This window comes from Cornus florida, unplaced genomic scaffold (genome assembly GCF_030987335.1).
Source record: "Cornus florida cultivar Cherokee Brave unplaced genomic scaffold, ASM3098733v1 CherokeeBrave_3.0.0_Hap2_Chr02, whole genome shotgun sequence".
Taxonomy (NCBI): Eukaryota; Viridiplantae; Streptophyta; class Magnoliopsida; order Cornales; family Cornaceae; genus Cornus; species Cornus florida.
The window spans coordinates 75,277,563-75,289,531 of record NW_026775572.1 but is presented as its reverse complement, the minus strand read 5'-3'; the positions used below and the strand labels follow the sequence as shown (position 1 = coordinate 75,289,531).

Sequence of the window (11,969 nt, the reverse complement as noted above, 5' to 3'; positions counted from 1 at the left end):
ATGATAGACGCTGTGAAATAAGATTGGTGTAGTGATGTAATGAGTGGTGAATGCCGAAATCAAAGGTGGCAGACAATTGTAATTATGCACTACTTAGATGGTTAGACATCTGTGTGTGTGTGTATATATATATATATATGAAGACTCCAAATCTCTCTTGGATATACTCTTTCTATTTCGTTATAATAGCAAGTTATTAGTCTTATATATTTACAAAAGTTCTAAAAGCGGTACATAATTTTTTTCACTTTTTAAAATGGACTTTTTGACCATCAGCTTTTTGAAAAAGGCCTTCATAGTAACCAAATGTCAATTTTTGTTTTTTTAAAAAAGGACTTTTGAAAATTGGAAGTACGTGAAGAGGCAAAAGAAAGCTCCCCAAACGGGGCTGACGTCTTTGGAATTGAAAGTCTAGGATTTAATTCGAACTTGAATTTGTGATATTTCTAAAGAGAACTATACTTATAAATGTTATTGACACATAAAACACACAAGGTCACCAATTTGCTCTCTCAATATTCATTTATTATTAGTCCTTATCTTCCGGAAAAAAAAAAAAAAAAAAAAAAAAAAATCATTTATTATTTATGTATTTATTTTTTGCTTTCAAGATAGGAGAGTACTTTGCACTTCCCTCTTAGCTTAAATTTATTTTTATCTATTATTTTTTCTCAATCTCTGCATCTACCATGGTGTGTCACCTGACAATTGTGGAAGTTGATGCATTTATACTAGAAAATACTATTTAGTGGGCACTATGTCACGCCCAACCAATCTGACGGACGAAGATTGTGCTTTGCTCCAATTTGACAGAAGATCGTTCCTGACTTTCATGTTGCAATCAACAATGGTGATTTGGGAACTCTACGTAAAAATGGTGGCAGCTGTGGAAGTTGATGCATATATATATATATATATTGTTAATTATCATCTAGGAAATAAATGAGCTTTATGGACATGTGAGATTTAAGTGTTACGAGAGTTGGGGAATTTTAAATGTAATTTGTGAGTCTGACATTACAAAGAACTATTTATCCCAAACACTATCTAAGACATAAAAGTCAATTTAAAAGGAAAAAAATACTTTCCCTATTTTCTTATTTTCATCTCAATCTCAAGTGACTGAAACCAAATTTGTTTATCTGACCTGCGAAATCTTCGTGGTTATAATTTATATCTCATGATCACCTCATCCGTCTTTATGTGTAAGATTTTTGTTGTTTTTAATAGAAACAGATCGTATTATTAGATAATGAAATGGTCCAAAATTTATCTTCTGGAAGAAATTTTTTTTTGTTAGTTTTCTCCAGTATTTCAAGTTGCATAACAAACCCATTGATTTAGTCCAAAAGGGTTGTTTGATGCTTTTTGAAGGCTCGTTCAACATGAGTATTAAAGGATGCTAACATAGCAAAGGAGGAGGGGGATCAATTGATTGGATGCCAGAGAAAGATGAGGCGAACAAACTAGCTTCCTCTGGCCACAATAGTATCAAAATTTTATAAGCCAGAGTCCTGCCATGCAAGCTCCACACTTCACACCAACGGTATGCAAAAGTAGTTTTTAAAAAATACACAATGAATGAATAAAATTTTTACTTTATAGAAGTTTTTCATACAACTTTATTTTGCGATTTCATACGTGATTCACTTGAGTTTGTTATTGTATTTAAACTATCAATCTGGGTAAACGAATTGGAGAAGAATTACTTGGTAAACGAATTTGGCGATGAAAGAGAAAAGATAATGGTTTAAGACATGTTTGGGAAGATGTTTGGCTTCCCGAGGAAAGTAGAGAAGGAGCATCTTTTAATGAAAATTTGAATGCATGCAACAGTCAAATGTACACCGACGTTACAAAGTGGATTTGTGTGGTATAATTAGCTCTTGTACAAAAGAATTCAAAAACAGAGTCTCTGGTAGAGTGGTGGGTTGGAAAGATACCAACAAAGCAATGGCAATGTTTTTTTCTTTTCGAGTTCGATCATATTAACAATGATTTTGATGCATGTCACTAAAACTACGTAAGAGATGACGTTATAATAGTATCATCATTTTTAATACTGTCACGACTCACTGTGGTATCATCTTCCTTCACATAAAACATTCTGAATGTATCATTTTTGAACTACTTAACATTATTGTAAAATCTAAACTGTATAAAGGGATTATTCCAATATTAAAATTTCTTCATCTTCAAAGCGGAGGAAATGATTTAAACCCATAAAAGTGTGTACTTGCTTTATCGTTCATTAAAAATAAATAAATAAAATTAAAAATAATAATGTAATAATAATAAAATTCAAAAAAACCTAAATTATACCATAATCCATGAATCTGTTGCATATTAAGCCAGTCCAATCCAAAACCCACTGTGGAATAAATCCACTTTTGAATTACTTATCATGCATCTATTTTTAGACTACTTATCATTATTTTAAAATTTAAATTGTACCAATATATTTTTAGTCTAATAGTATAACCTTTTCATCTTCAAAGTGGAGTGAATGACGTAAAAGTGTATGCTTGCCTTACCGTTCACAAAAAAAAGACTAAAACTAATACTAATATAATAATAATAAAATTAAAAAAATTTGGAATTACACACTATAATAATAATAATAATAATAAAGTGTGCGCTTGCCTTACCATAATCCATGAATCAGTTGCATATCAAGCCAGTCCAATCCATGCGGGGTTCCCTTCCACCTTAGCAGGTCTACTCTGATCACCATCGCACTCACCCTGCCAGAATCATAACTCTCCTTCTCTTGTGGCTCCTACCATTCCTGAGCATACATCCCGTTATCCGACCCTTGATCGTCACTCTCCTAATTAGTATGGTTTCTCTAGTAGCACTAATCACCCTATTTCCCAGTATGTCTCCTATGATGGTCTTTCAGGTACATATAAATCTTTCCTGGGCAAGATTGGGACCGTTTCTATTCCTCGATCAGTGTCAGAGGCCCTCCAGGATCCCAATTGGGTATTTGTCATGACAACAAAAATGGATGCTTTACAATATAATAATACATGGGAACTTGTTGCTTTACCTGATGGGGAGAAAATGGTTGGCTGCAAATGGGTCTTTAATGTGAAGTACTTAGCCGATGGTTCTATTGATCAGTATAAGGCTCGGTTGGTGGCAAAAGGCTTTACTCAGATTCCGGGCAAAGACTTTGGTGCTACCTTTGCTCCTATGGCAAAGTTGCGACTGCTTATCTCCTTGTCTGCTGCCCATTCTTGGCCTCTACATCTGTTAGATTATATATATGGATTATATATATAAGATTATATATATGGATCCACCCCCTGAATTTCGAGCTGAGGGGGAGTATGCTGGGAAAGTCTGTTGGCTACAGAAGTCTCTTGATGGTTTGAAGCAATCTCCTAGAGCTTGGTTTAGTCGTTTAAGTGATGTTGTTTTATCCATGGGCTTTGTGTGCTGGCACTCAGACCATACTTGCTTTATTTGACGTCGCTATGATGGTCGTTGCATTATGTTATTGGTATATGTGGAAGATATCATTATCACAGGTGATGATGCTTCAGGGATTGCTCAGGCGAAACGTCATCTTTAAAAGTCCTTTGATGTGAAGGACTTAGGTCCTCTTCGATATTTTCTTGGAATTGAGGTTGCTAGATCCCGTCGTGAAATTTCTTTATCTCAAAGGAAATATGTTTTGGATCTTCTTCAAGATACTGGCATGCGTGGGTGTCGACCCGCTTCCACTCCTATGGACTCCAATCTCAAACTTTCTGTTGAGTCAGGGGAATTACTTCCAGATCAGTCTGTGTATCAACGTTTGGTAGGTCGTTTTATCTACTTAACTAGTATAAGGCCCGATTTGACATTTGCTGTTAGTGTGGTTAGTCAATTCATGCATGCCCCTCGCTCAGCTCATATGGATACAATCTACCATATTTTGAGGTATCTTAAGTCGTGCCCTGGTCTTGGTCTGTTCTATGCCTCAGGAAATCAGTTTGGACTCTCATGCTTTACTGATGCAGACTATGCTAGATGTAAGAGAGAGATGTTCTACCTCTGTCTTCTGTACTTTCTATGGTAATCATCTCATATTATGGAAGAGTAAGAAGCAAGTTGTTGTCTCCAGATCCTCTGCTGAAGCTGAATACCGAGCTATGGCTCAAGGTACTTATGAGCTCCTTTGGTTTCAATCAATTTTAAGAGAGTTGGGTGTTATAGAGAAAGGTTCTTCAAGGCTATTTTGTGACAATAAATTAGCCAGTATGCTTGCTTCCGATTTTGTCTTACATGAAAGGTCGAAACATATTGAGGTAGACATTCACTTTATTCGAGAGAAGGTTCGATCAGGTATCATTAATCATATTTTTGTTCCCTCTTCAGAATAGATTACAGATGTGTTCACAAAGTTTGTTGGTCCTTCTCTTCTCCGGTCTTCCATAGTCAAGCTGGGTTTGGTCAACATATTTGCTCCAGCTTGAGGGGGAGTGTTGGAAATCATATTTATAAGTTGACTCAATGATTGTGACAGATTTATTGGGTCTTTATTATAGGCTAATGTTTAGGGATTTTATTTTTATTCTAATTTTATTTTATTCTCTTTATTCTGATTTAATTTTTCCATATTTGTAATTTTTCTCTTGTATATAATGATAGTCAAGCTCTCAAATTGAGTACGCTAATTTTATCAAGTTACTTTTTATATATTATATATATTGTTAATTATCATCTAAAAAACTGAAAATAAGTGAGCACGTGTGAGATTTAAGTGCCAAGAGAGATGGGGAATTTAAGTGAAGCTGTGCTAGAGGGTAGATTAGCCATTAACTGTAATTTGTAATACACGGAGGATATATATATAGAGGGAGTTAATTAGTCTTTGGCATTATAAGAGCTATCAACCGGTTACCCCAAACACTATCTAACACATAATAGTCAATTTAAAAATGAGATATATACAACTCCATTATACTTACACATTTCATCTATATTTCTTATTTTCATCTCAATCACAAATGATTGAAGCCAATTCGATTATCGTACGAAATCTTCTCAATATTACTTATAATTTATATCTCAATCTCAAGGGATTACCTCCTCCGTGTTTCTGTGTACAATCTTTATTATTTATTAGAAATTTTTTTGTTTAGTTTTCTCCAGTATTTCAATTTGCATAACAAATCCATATTGATTTAGTTCAAAGGGGGTTTTGATGTTTTTTTGAAGGCTCATTCCATATGCGTATTAAAGGAGGCTAAGGAAGAGGGGATTAATTGACTGGATGCCCGAGAAATATGAGGTGAACAAACTAGCTTCCTTTGGCCACAATAGTGTCAAAATTTTATAACCCAAAGTCATCACAGCTTCACACTTCACACTAACGGTATGCAAAACTCGTATTTAAAAAATACACAATGAATGAATAAAAAATTTACTTTATAGAAGTTTTTCATTCACCTTTATTTTGCAATTTCATACGTGATTCACTTGATTTTGTTATTGAGATTTAAACTATCAATCTGGGTAAATGAATTGGAGAAGAATTAATTTGGTGATGAAAGAGAAAAGATCATGATTTAAGAAAAAATTATTAAATGATTTTGATCTATTTCACATTTGGTGGACTAATTCAATGAAAACCCTTCGATTATGAAACTTTGTAATCTATTAATACATTCTTGTGGTCATTTTCTCAATCCGAAAATCTGTATTTAACTGATATATTTAGTGTTAATGGTCTAAGACTATCAAATATTTCTCTTAATTTAAGACATGTTTGGCCTTCAAGAGGACGAAGCGAAAAGAGGAAAATAGAGAAGGTTTTTCCTTTTAATTAACTAAAAATATAAATGGAGCATCTAAGTATTAACGAAAATTTGAATGCATGCAACAGTCAAATGCATACCCACGTTACAAAGTGGATTTGTGTGGTATAATTAGCTCTTGCACAAAAGAATTGAGTGGTGGGTTGGAAAGATACCAACAAAGTAACTGGCAATGTGTTTTTTTTTTTTTTTTTTTGTGCTTAATCGTATTAATAATGATAATAATAATAATAATAATTTATACTTATAATAATAGCAATGATTTTGATCATTTTACTAAAATCGTGTAAGAGATGACATTATAATAATATCATCATATTTAATAATTTCACGATTCATTATAATGTCATCCTCATTCACATAAAACATTTCAATGTATTCATTTTTAGACTACTTAACATTATTGTAAAATTTAAATTGTACCAAGAAATTATTCCAATGTTATAATTTCTTCATCTTCAAAAAGGAAAAAATGATTTAAACCTATAAAAGTGTGTGGTTGCTTTATCGTTCATAAAAAATAAATAAATAAAGCTAAAAATAATAATATAATAATAATAAAATTAAAAAAAAAAACCTAAATTATACTATAATCCATGAATTTGGTGCATATTAAGCCGGTCCAATCCAAAGCCCACTGGAATAAATCCACTTTTGAATTACTTATAGTATATTTACTTTTAGACTTGTTATCATTATTTTAAATTAAAATTATACCAATATATTTTTATTCTAATGGTATAACTTTTTCATCTTTAAATAATACTAATATAATAATTATAAAATTAAAAAAATCTGGAATTATACTATAATCAATGAATCAGTTGCATATCAAGCCGGTCCAATCCAAATCCACATTAGACAAAAATAAAAAATAAAAAATAAAAATTAAAAAAAAAAAGAAAAAATATCCAAAGCCCACATTCGGATTAAATATCTGAAAAGAAGATATTTTGCCCCACATTACAAACTTTTACAGTTGCTCTCACTTGCTTGGTAGTTTTTCCATTCAAGAGAGAGAGACATGGCTTGTTTAAACTGCCTTTCATCCACCAAAGCTCTCGTATTCGCCTCTCTACCCAACAACCCTCGTCCTCAAACTAAGCGTACGCCTCCAGTGCGCAGGATAAAAACTTCCACCACACCACCACCAACTATCCAACAACAAAAACAGCCCTCAGTTGCCGAAATCGAACGAGCCATCGGCACCGGCGTTTTCCGAGACAGAGACACGGACGACAGGCAAACCCTAATTCTTTCTCTCACTACACTCTCACTTTCTTTCTTGAATTTATAATTACCATAACTATGAATCATGTCTAATTGTGAACTGATGGTCATTGTTGATTGTGAATTTCTGAAGTTTTGAACTGATTGGCATTGTTGATTGTGAATTTCTGAATTTGGGTTTGTTTCTATTTCCAATTTCAGGGACTCGAAACAGAGTGAGACTCTGTTTGATGCAATTTTGTCAAATACAATTGGCAAAACTGAAGGACCGGCCGAGAAGAAGCTTCGGGAGACTGGAGAGTGGATCATTGATAAAAGCGAGAGCGTTACTCACTCTGCAGGTAATTCTATTTCCTCTGCTTTCTCTCTGATCTATTCGAATTTTGTTTATTTTGAGAATCTTAATGTTTGAGATGAGAAATTGTTTACTTGGAGATGTTGATTTTACTTATTAGCTGGTTTCCTTTAATTATGATTTGATATTATCTTTGGAACTTGTTGCAAAATTGATTTTCAGAATGAAACTAAAATGTCATTACCCATTTTTGTCCTTGTTAGCCTAGGGTGCTAAAAAGGGCAAGTTAAATGGAACCTTTGATGTTATTTGCACAAAGTGGCTTCCCATGGACTCAAATCGAATATTTTGTGCTCTCTTTATTTTTGGGTGAACGGGAAAAGTTGTTCATCTACTGTTAGCCTGTTGGAGTTCATGGACAACTTGTATTTGTAGGGGGGCCTATGGTGTCTTTTGATTTTGTTGTTGAGGGTTCGCTCCCCACCCCCCTTTTTTTTTTCAAAAAAAACGTATGGAAGTTCTTTATGGTTTAAAATGAATATAAAAGAAATTACAATATGTTGGTTGAGGAAATGCGAAGAGTCTTGTGGTATTTTTGTGATTTTGTTGGCCCACAAATCCATTTTGATCTGCATAGACCTGCCCCTAGCCCAAAGTCATAACCCAAATCTACCCAAGCTCATTGTGAACCACAACTCCTAATCTTTATGGACTTAATTAACCTAGATCCTGAGAGAGAGAGAGAGAGAGATTCTTTACTAGGACTATGTGTAATTTGTATGGTTTGTATAATATACATACAATTTGTACACATTTTATCCTTCTAGTGGTTCCTGTGACTGTGTCATTTATATGGTTTGTATAATTCATACAATTTGTATTTATTTTATCCTTCTTGTGGTTAATTTTGTTTAATTTGTAGGATTCGAATACTTCTTAGCCGTTGTATGATTCATAAGAACTATATGATTCATACAATATGTGCAACTCCTGCCCTATATTAAAACGTAGGGTCCAAAACAGAAAACATAGAGTCCAAACCCTTGAGAGGAAGGTGGCAGCTTGAAGAAAATTGTGGACCAATTCCATAAGGAATTTCGTACTGAATGGACAAATCATGTGTCCTAGTTGATCAAAATCTCAAAAAAAAAAAATAAAAAATAAAAAATAATAAAAATCCAATTAGCAACAATTCTCTTGAGCATAATGAAAGTGAAATTGATTAGAACCTCTTCAAAAGAAGAAATTCTGATTGAAGATGGGTTGACTACAGTATTAGTTGATGAAAAACAAAGCATTTTGCCTCTTCAAATGAGGATCCTGAACAGATGGTGGCATGATTTTTATCTATTGAGAAATCTGAAGAGACCTAAGAAAGTGTGACAGAATTGCCTTCTACGGAGTTGCCTTTTTCTATAGTGGTTCATTTCTATAAATTTGTCGTGAATAATAAAGTTGTAGACCTTGGACGGACGTGAATTATTCTTTGACCATGACTATCACTCTTTTGGGAATCAATTTACATCGAGATTTGGTTTAAAAGGAGGCACTTAATCATGTTGTCATTTTGCTTTTCTTTTTCTTTTTTTGATAAGTAAGATTTCATTAAAGAATGCTCAAAAGGTGAGTGCATCCTGAGGAACAAAACGGTCCAAGAGGGCCCAGCTATTCTGACAAAGTATCCACAAAACACACTATATCTGCCACAGATTTACAATATATTCCATGTACCAAAAGGAATAAAGAACTACTTATAAAAAAAAAAGAAAAAGAAAAAAAAGAACTTGTAAAAATTAACTTTTCATCACTTTCTTTCTTTCTTTCCAGTCCTGCATTAGTTTCGTATTAGAGCACTTTTTAGTTCCATATCATAAGGTCCAATATGTGATGGCAAACTTGTAAAAATTATGTCCAAGCATAGGCCTTTACCTAGTCTACTCTTCCCTGCATCCCATGTTGGAGGAACCAGAACAAGTAATTTAGTAATTTTTTATTTTATTTTATTTTTAAACCAATCTTCGCAAAGATCAAAATAGTTTTAGGTTGCAGAAACTTGAGCTTACATGATGAAAAGAGCCAACTTTGTGAACTGATTGTTGAAATAATACTTGGAAACTTAAGTTCAATGAGTAATCCATACTTATAAAAAAAAATTCAATTGAGTAATCCATGGCATTCATCCTTTCAAGTGGTGAATGTCCTTTTGAGCATCACAAAAAGCCATGAGTTGCACTAGGTTGTAGCCTTAGCTTAATAGCAGGGTTGACAATGAACATATCTTTTGTCGAAGCTCAACATCAATAGAACGAATTTCTTTGTTATTTAACCCTCCTTTTATTATCTTTAAAGCCACTGTTTTCTTTTGTGGGACTATAACTGGGGCTTCATAGAAACCATATGTATCCCATAAGGACAAGAGGTTATATGTTTAGGCTGTCGTGAAAAGATACTTGATCGCTTAATCCTTAGAGGGACCTCTATCCCACAATGCAGAATACTCTTGTGATAATGTCTAAAGCTATTGCCAGTTGCGATTATTTGCATTGTGGACTGACTTTAGTTTATCCTTGCATATTTACAGGCTTCTATTGTAAACCTCTACAACTACTAAGAACTGGTAAAAATTGTAATAATATCTACTGCTAAAAGATCAGAATTTCAAGGCCTACTCTAGTCTATTGATACACATGGAATATAAAAAAAATCATTGTTTGGACCCTTTGGGGCATTTTTTTTTTTCTCTGAAACACAGGTCAAATTTTATGTGGTGCGCATTAAAAAGGTAGGAAATTTATTCTTAGTTTTAAGTGAGTTTTCTCATTTTCGTTTTTGAGTTTTCTTATTCTTGGCAAGTTTATCCTTTTCTCAAGGCGTATTTTTTTTTTTTTTTTCCTGGCTTACTGTTGAAGACACATGGTTCTTGTGTCTGCATGACACACTTTTCCTTGTCTTGATCATACTGGCACGTGGTAAACAAACGCGTCCACGTAGATGAACAATGTGAAAGTGTAAACAAGAAAGTGCATTACAAATTGTCATTTTCAAAGAGAGAAGGAATAACTGAGCATAATCTACTTTCTACAGTATGTCTCTTGGATAACATGCATTTTTGTTTATGGATCAAATTTGTGTAATTGCATTTTACTGTATAATTACTGGACGAAACAATTTTTTTTAAAAAATATTTTATGTGGTAAAATTAATAGCTGCTAGTCTTTGCTCAGTAATAATAATAATATCCTAACCATAATACCGGAGCCCTAAAAGGCTGGAACATGACAAAGTGGCAGACCAACACACTTTCAGCCTTCTCTAGACATCATCCTTGGTAGCTTCTTTCACTTTGATTGCAGGTATCCCATCTTCTAGTTAGCGATCTTTGTGGTGGCTTTTCTCCACCCATACTTTATTCTCGGGGAGGTCTCCTTTGAGAATACCGACTCTACTTTGTACTAACTAAAATGGTAGTGTCTGCTCAAATACCTAATATTACTAGCCCAACCAGTATGCTAATAGCTGAATGCCACGAATCATTCAGAATCGAGTCAAGCCTCAAACCCTTTCATAAACAAACTAATGGGTAATCTGTGGTATAAATTGCTGGTGTCATCTGAATATTCGACTGTATCTAATTTTCTGTTATTGATGCTATAATGTCATGTTGCATTTCATTCTTTAAATATTCTTTCTTGTGGTTAGGCTTTTATTTATTTTTTTGGCTAAGCATCTCTCTCTCTCTCTCTGTTTTTTTTTTTTGGTGGTGGCAGGAAAGAGAATTTTGGTGGTTGTGTTTCAGTGGATTCTTCCAATGTGGCTTTTGGCATTCCTAGTGGCTTCTGGGATCGTAAAGCTACCATTCAGCACACCGTTCCTTGATGACCTGATTATGTGAACGACAAAATCTTGTGTCGGTTCGAGCTAAGTTTTCACTGTTACCGCTAATTATGGTTGTACTATAATATATTTTCATGCCATGCAGGTTAGTGTGATGTATCGATTTAGACTTGTTTACCAATTTCAATCTCACATCAAATATGAAGTCTCTGGTAGGATTGAACATATTGAATGTTAAAAATATGTTCATATGTTGCATCTATATGTATAGCCAGTTCACTGATGTAATTAACAGTTCATGGGTAAACTTTATATGTAATTTTTGACAGTTTTAAGTCCAAGTTTGTTTCATGACAAGGACATCTTCTTCTTTTTTTGAAAAGTTTAATGGCAAGGACATGGTTTTGGTTATATTCGTGTCATTACGAAGAAAAAGAAAAAAACACTCATTTACAGCCTCTTGGAAATAAATGTTAATGTTTGTTAGACATTCTTTTATATATTCTTTATGCAATTCATGATATAACACGCTTATGATGGAGAGCAAAAAGTCAAAAACACATAACGTTACATGCGAGTACTTGTGTGAGGAGGCACTTCCTCTACACTCTCAGGTGCGATGATACAATTAACGTAGGAAAAGTTGAAGGCCTACTTGATTTGTAACTATAGAAACAATTTTTTGAAAATTCAGTTATAAAAAGGCATGTTTTTAGATAACAGTCTTTTATTATTCTCTGAAACTGTTATCTGTTTTATGAGTTTCTGAGAATTATTTTCACGCTTACAAACCAAACATG

General features: G+C 33.6%; 1 protein-coding gene across 1 annotated transcript; it reads left to right on the top strand.

The window, feature by feature from the left end:
- The first annotated feature begins 6,789 nt into the window (after positions 1-6,789).
- LOC132295329 (probable NAD(P)H dehydrogenase subunit CRR3, chloroplastic) lies at positions 6,790-11,580 on the top strand. The gene is made up of 3 exons (XM_059793546.1): positions 6,790-7,052; positions 7,242-7,381; positions 11,103-11,580. The coding sequence occupies exons 1-3, from the start codon at positions 6,835-6,837 to the stop codon at positions 11,225-11,227; spliced, it is 483 nt and encodes a 160-aa protein (XP_059649529.1). The 5' UTR covers positions 6,790-6,834; the 3' UTR covers positions 11,228-11,580.
- Positions 11,581-11,969: the final 389 nt, after the last annotated feature.

What these genes read in the sequence shown, in the direction of transcription:
- LOC132295329 (XM_059793546.1), top strand. Translation starts at nt 6,835, where the DNA reads ATGGCTTGTTTAAACTGCCTTTCATCCACCAAAGCTCTCGTATTCGCC. An exon ending in GACAGAGACACGGACGACAG is followed by an intron (nt 7,053 to 7,241) that starts GCAAACCCTAAT and finishes TTCCAATTTCAG; the next exon opens with GGACTCGAAACAGAGTGAGA. An exon ending in GAGCGTTACTCACTCTGCAG is followed by an intron (nt 7,382 to 11,102) that starts GTAATTCTATTT and finishes TGGTGGTGGCAG; the next exon opens with GAAAGAGAATTTTGGTGGTT.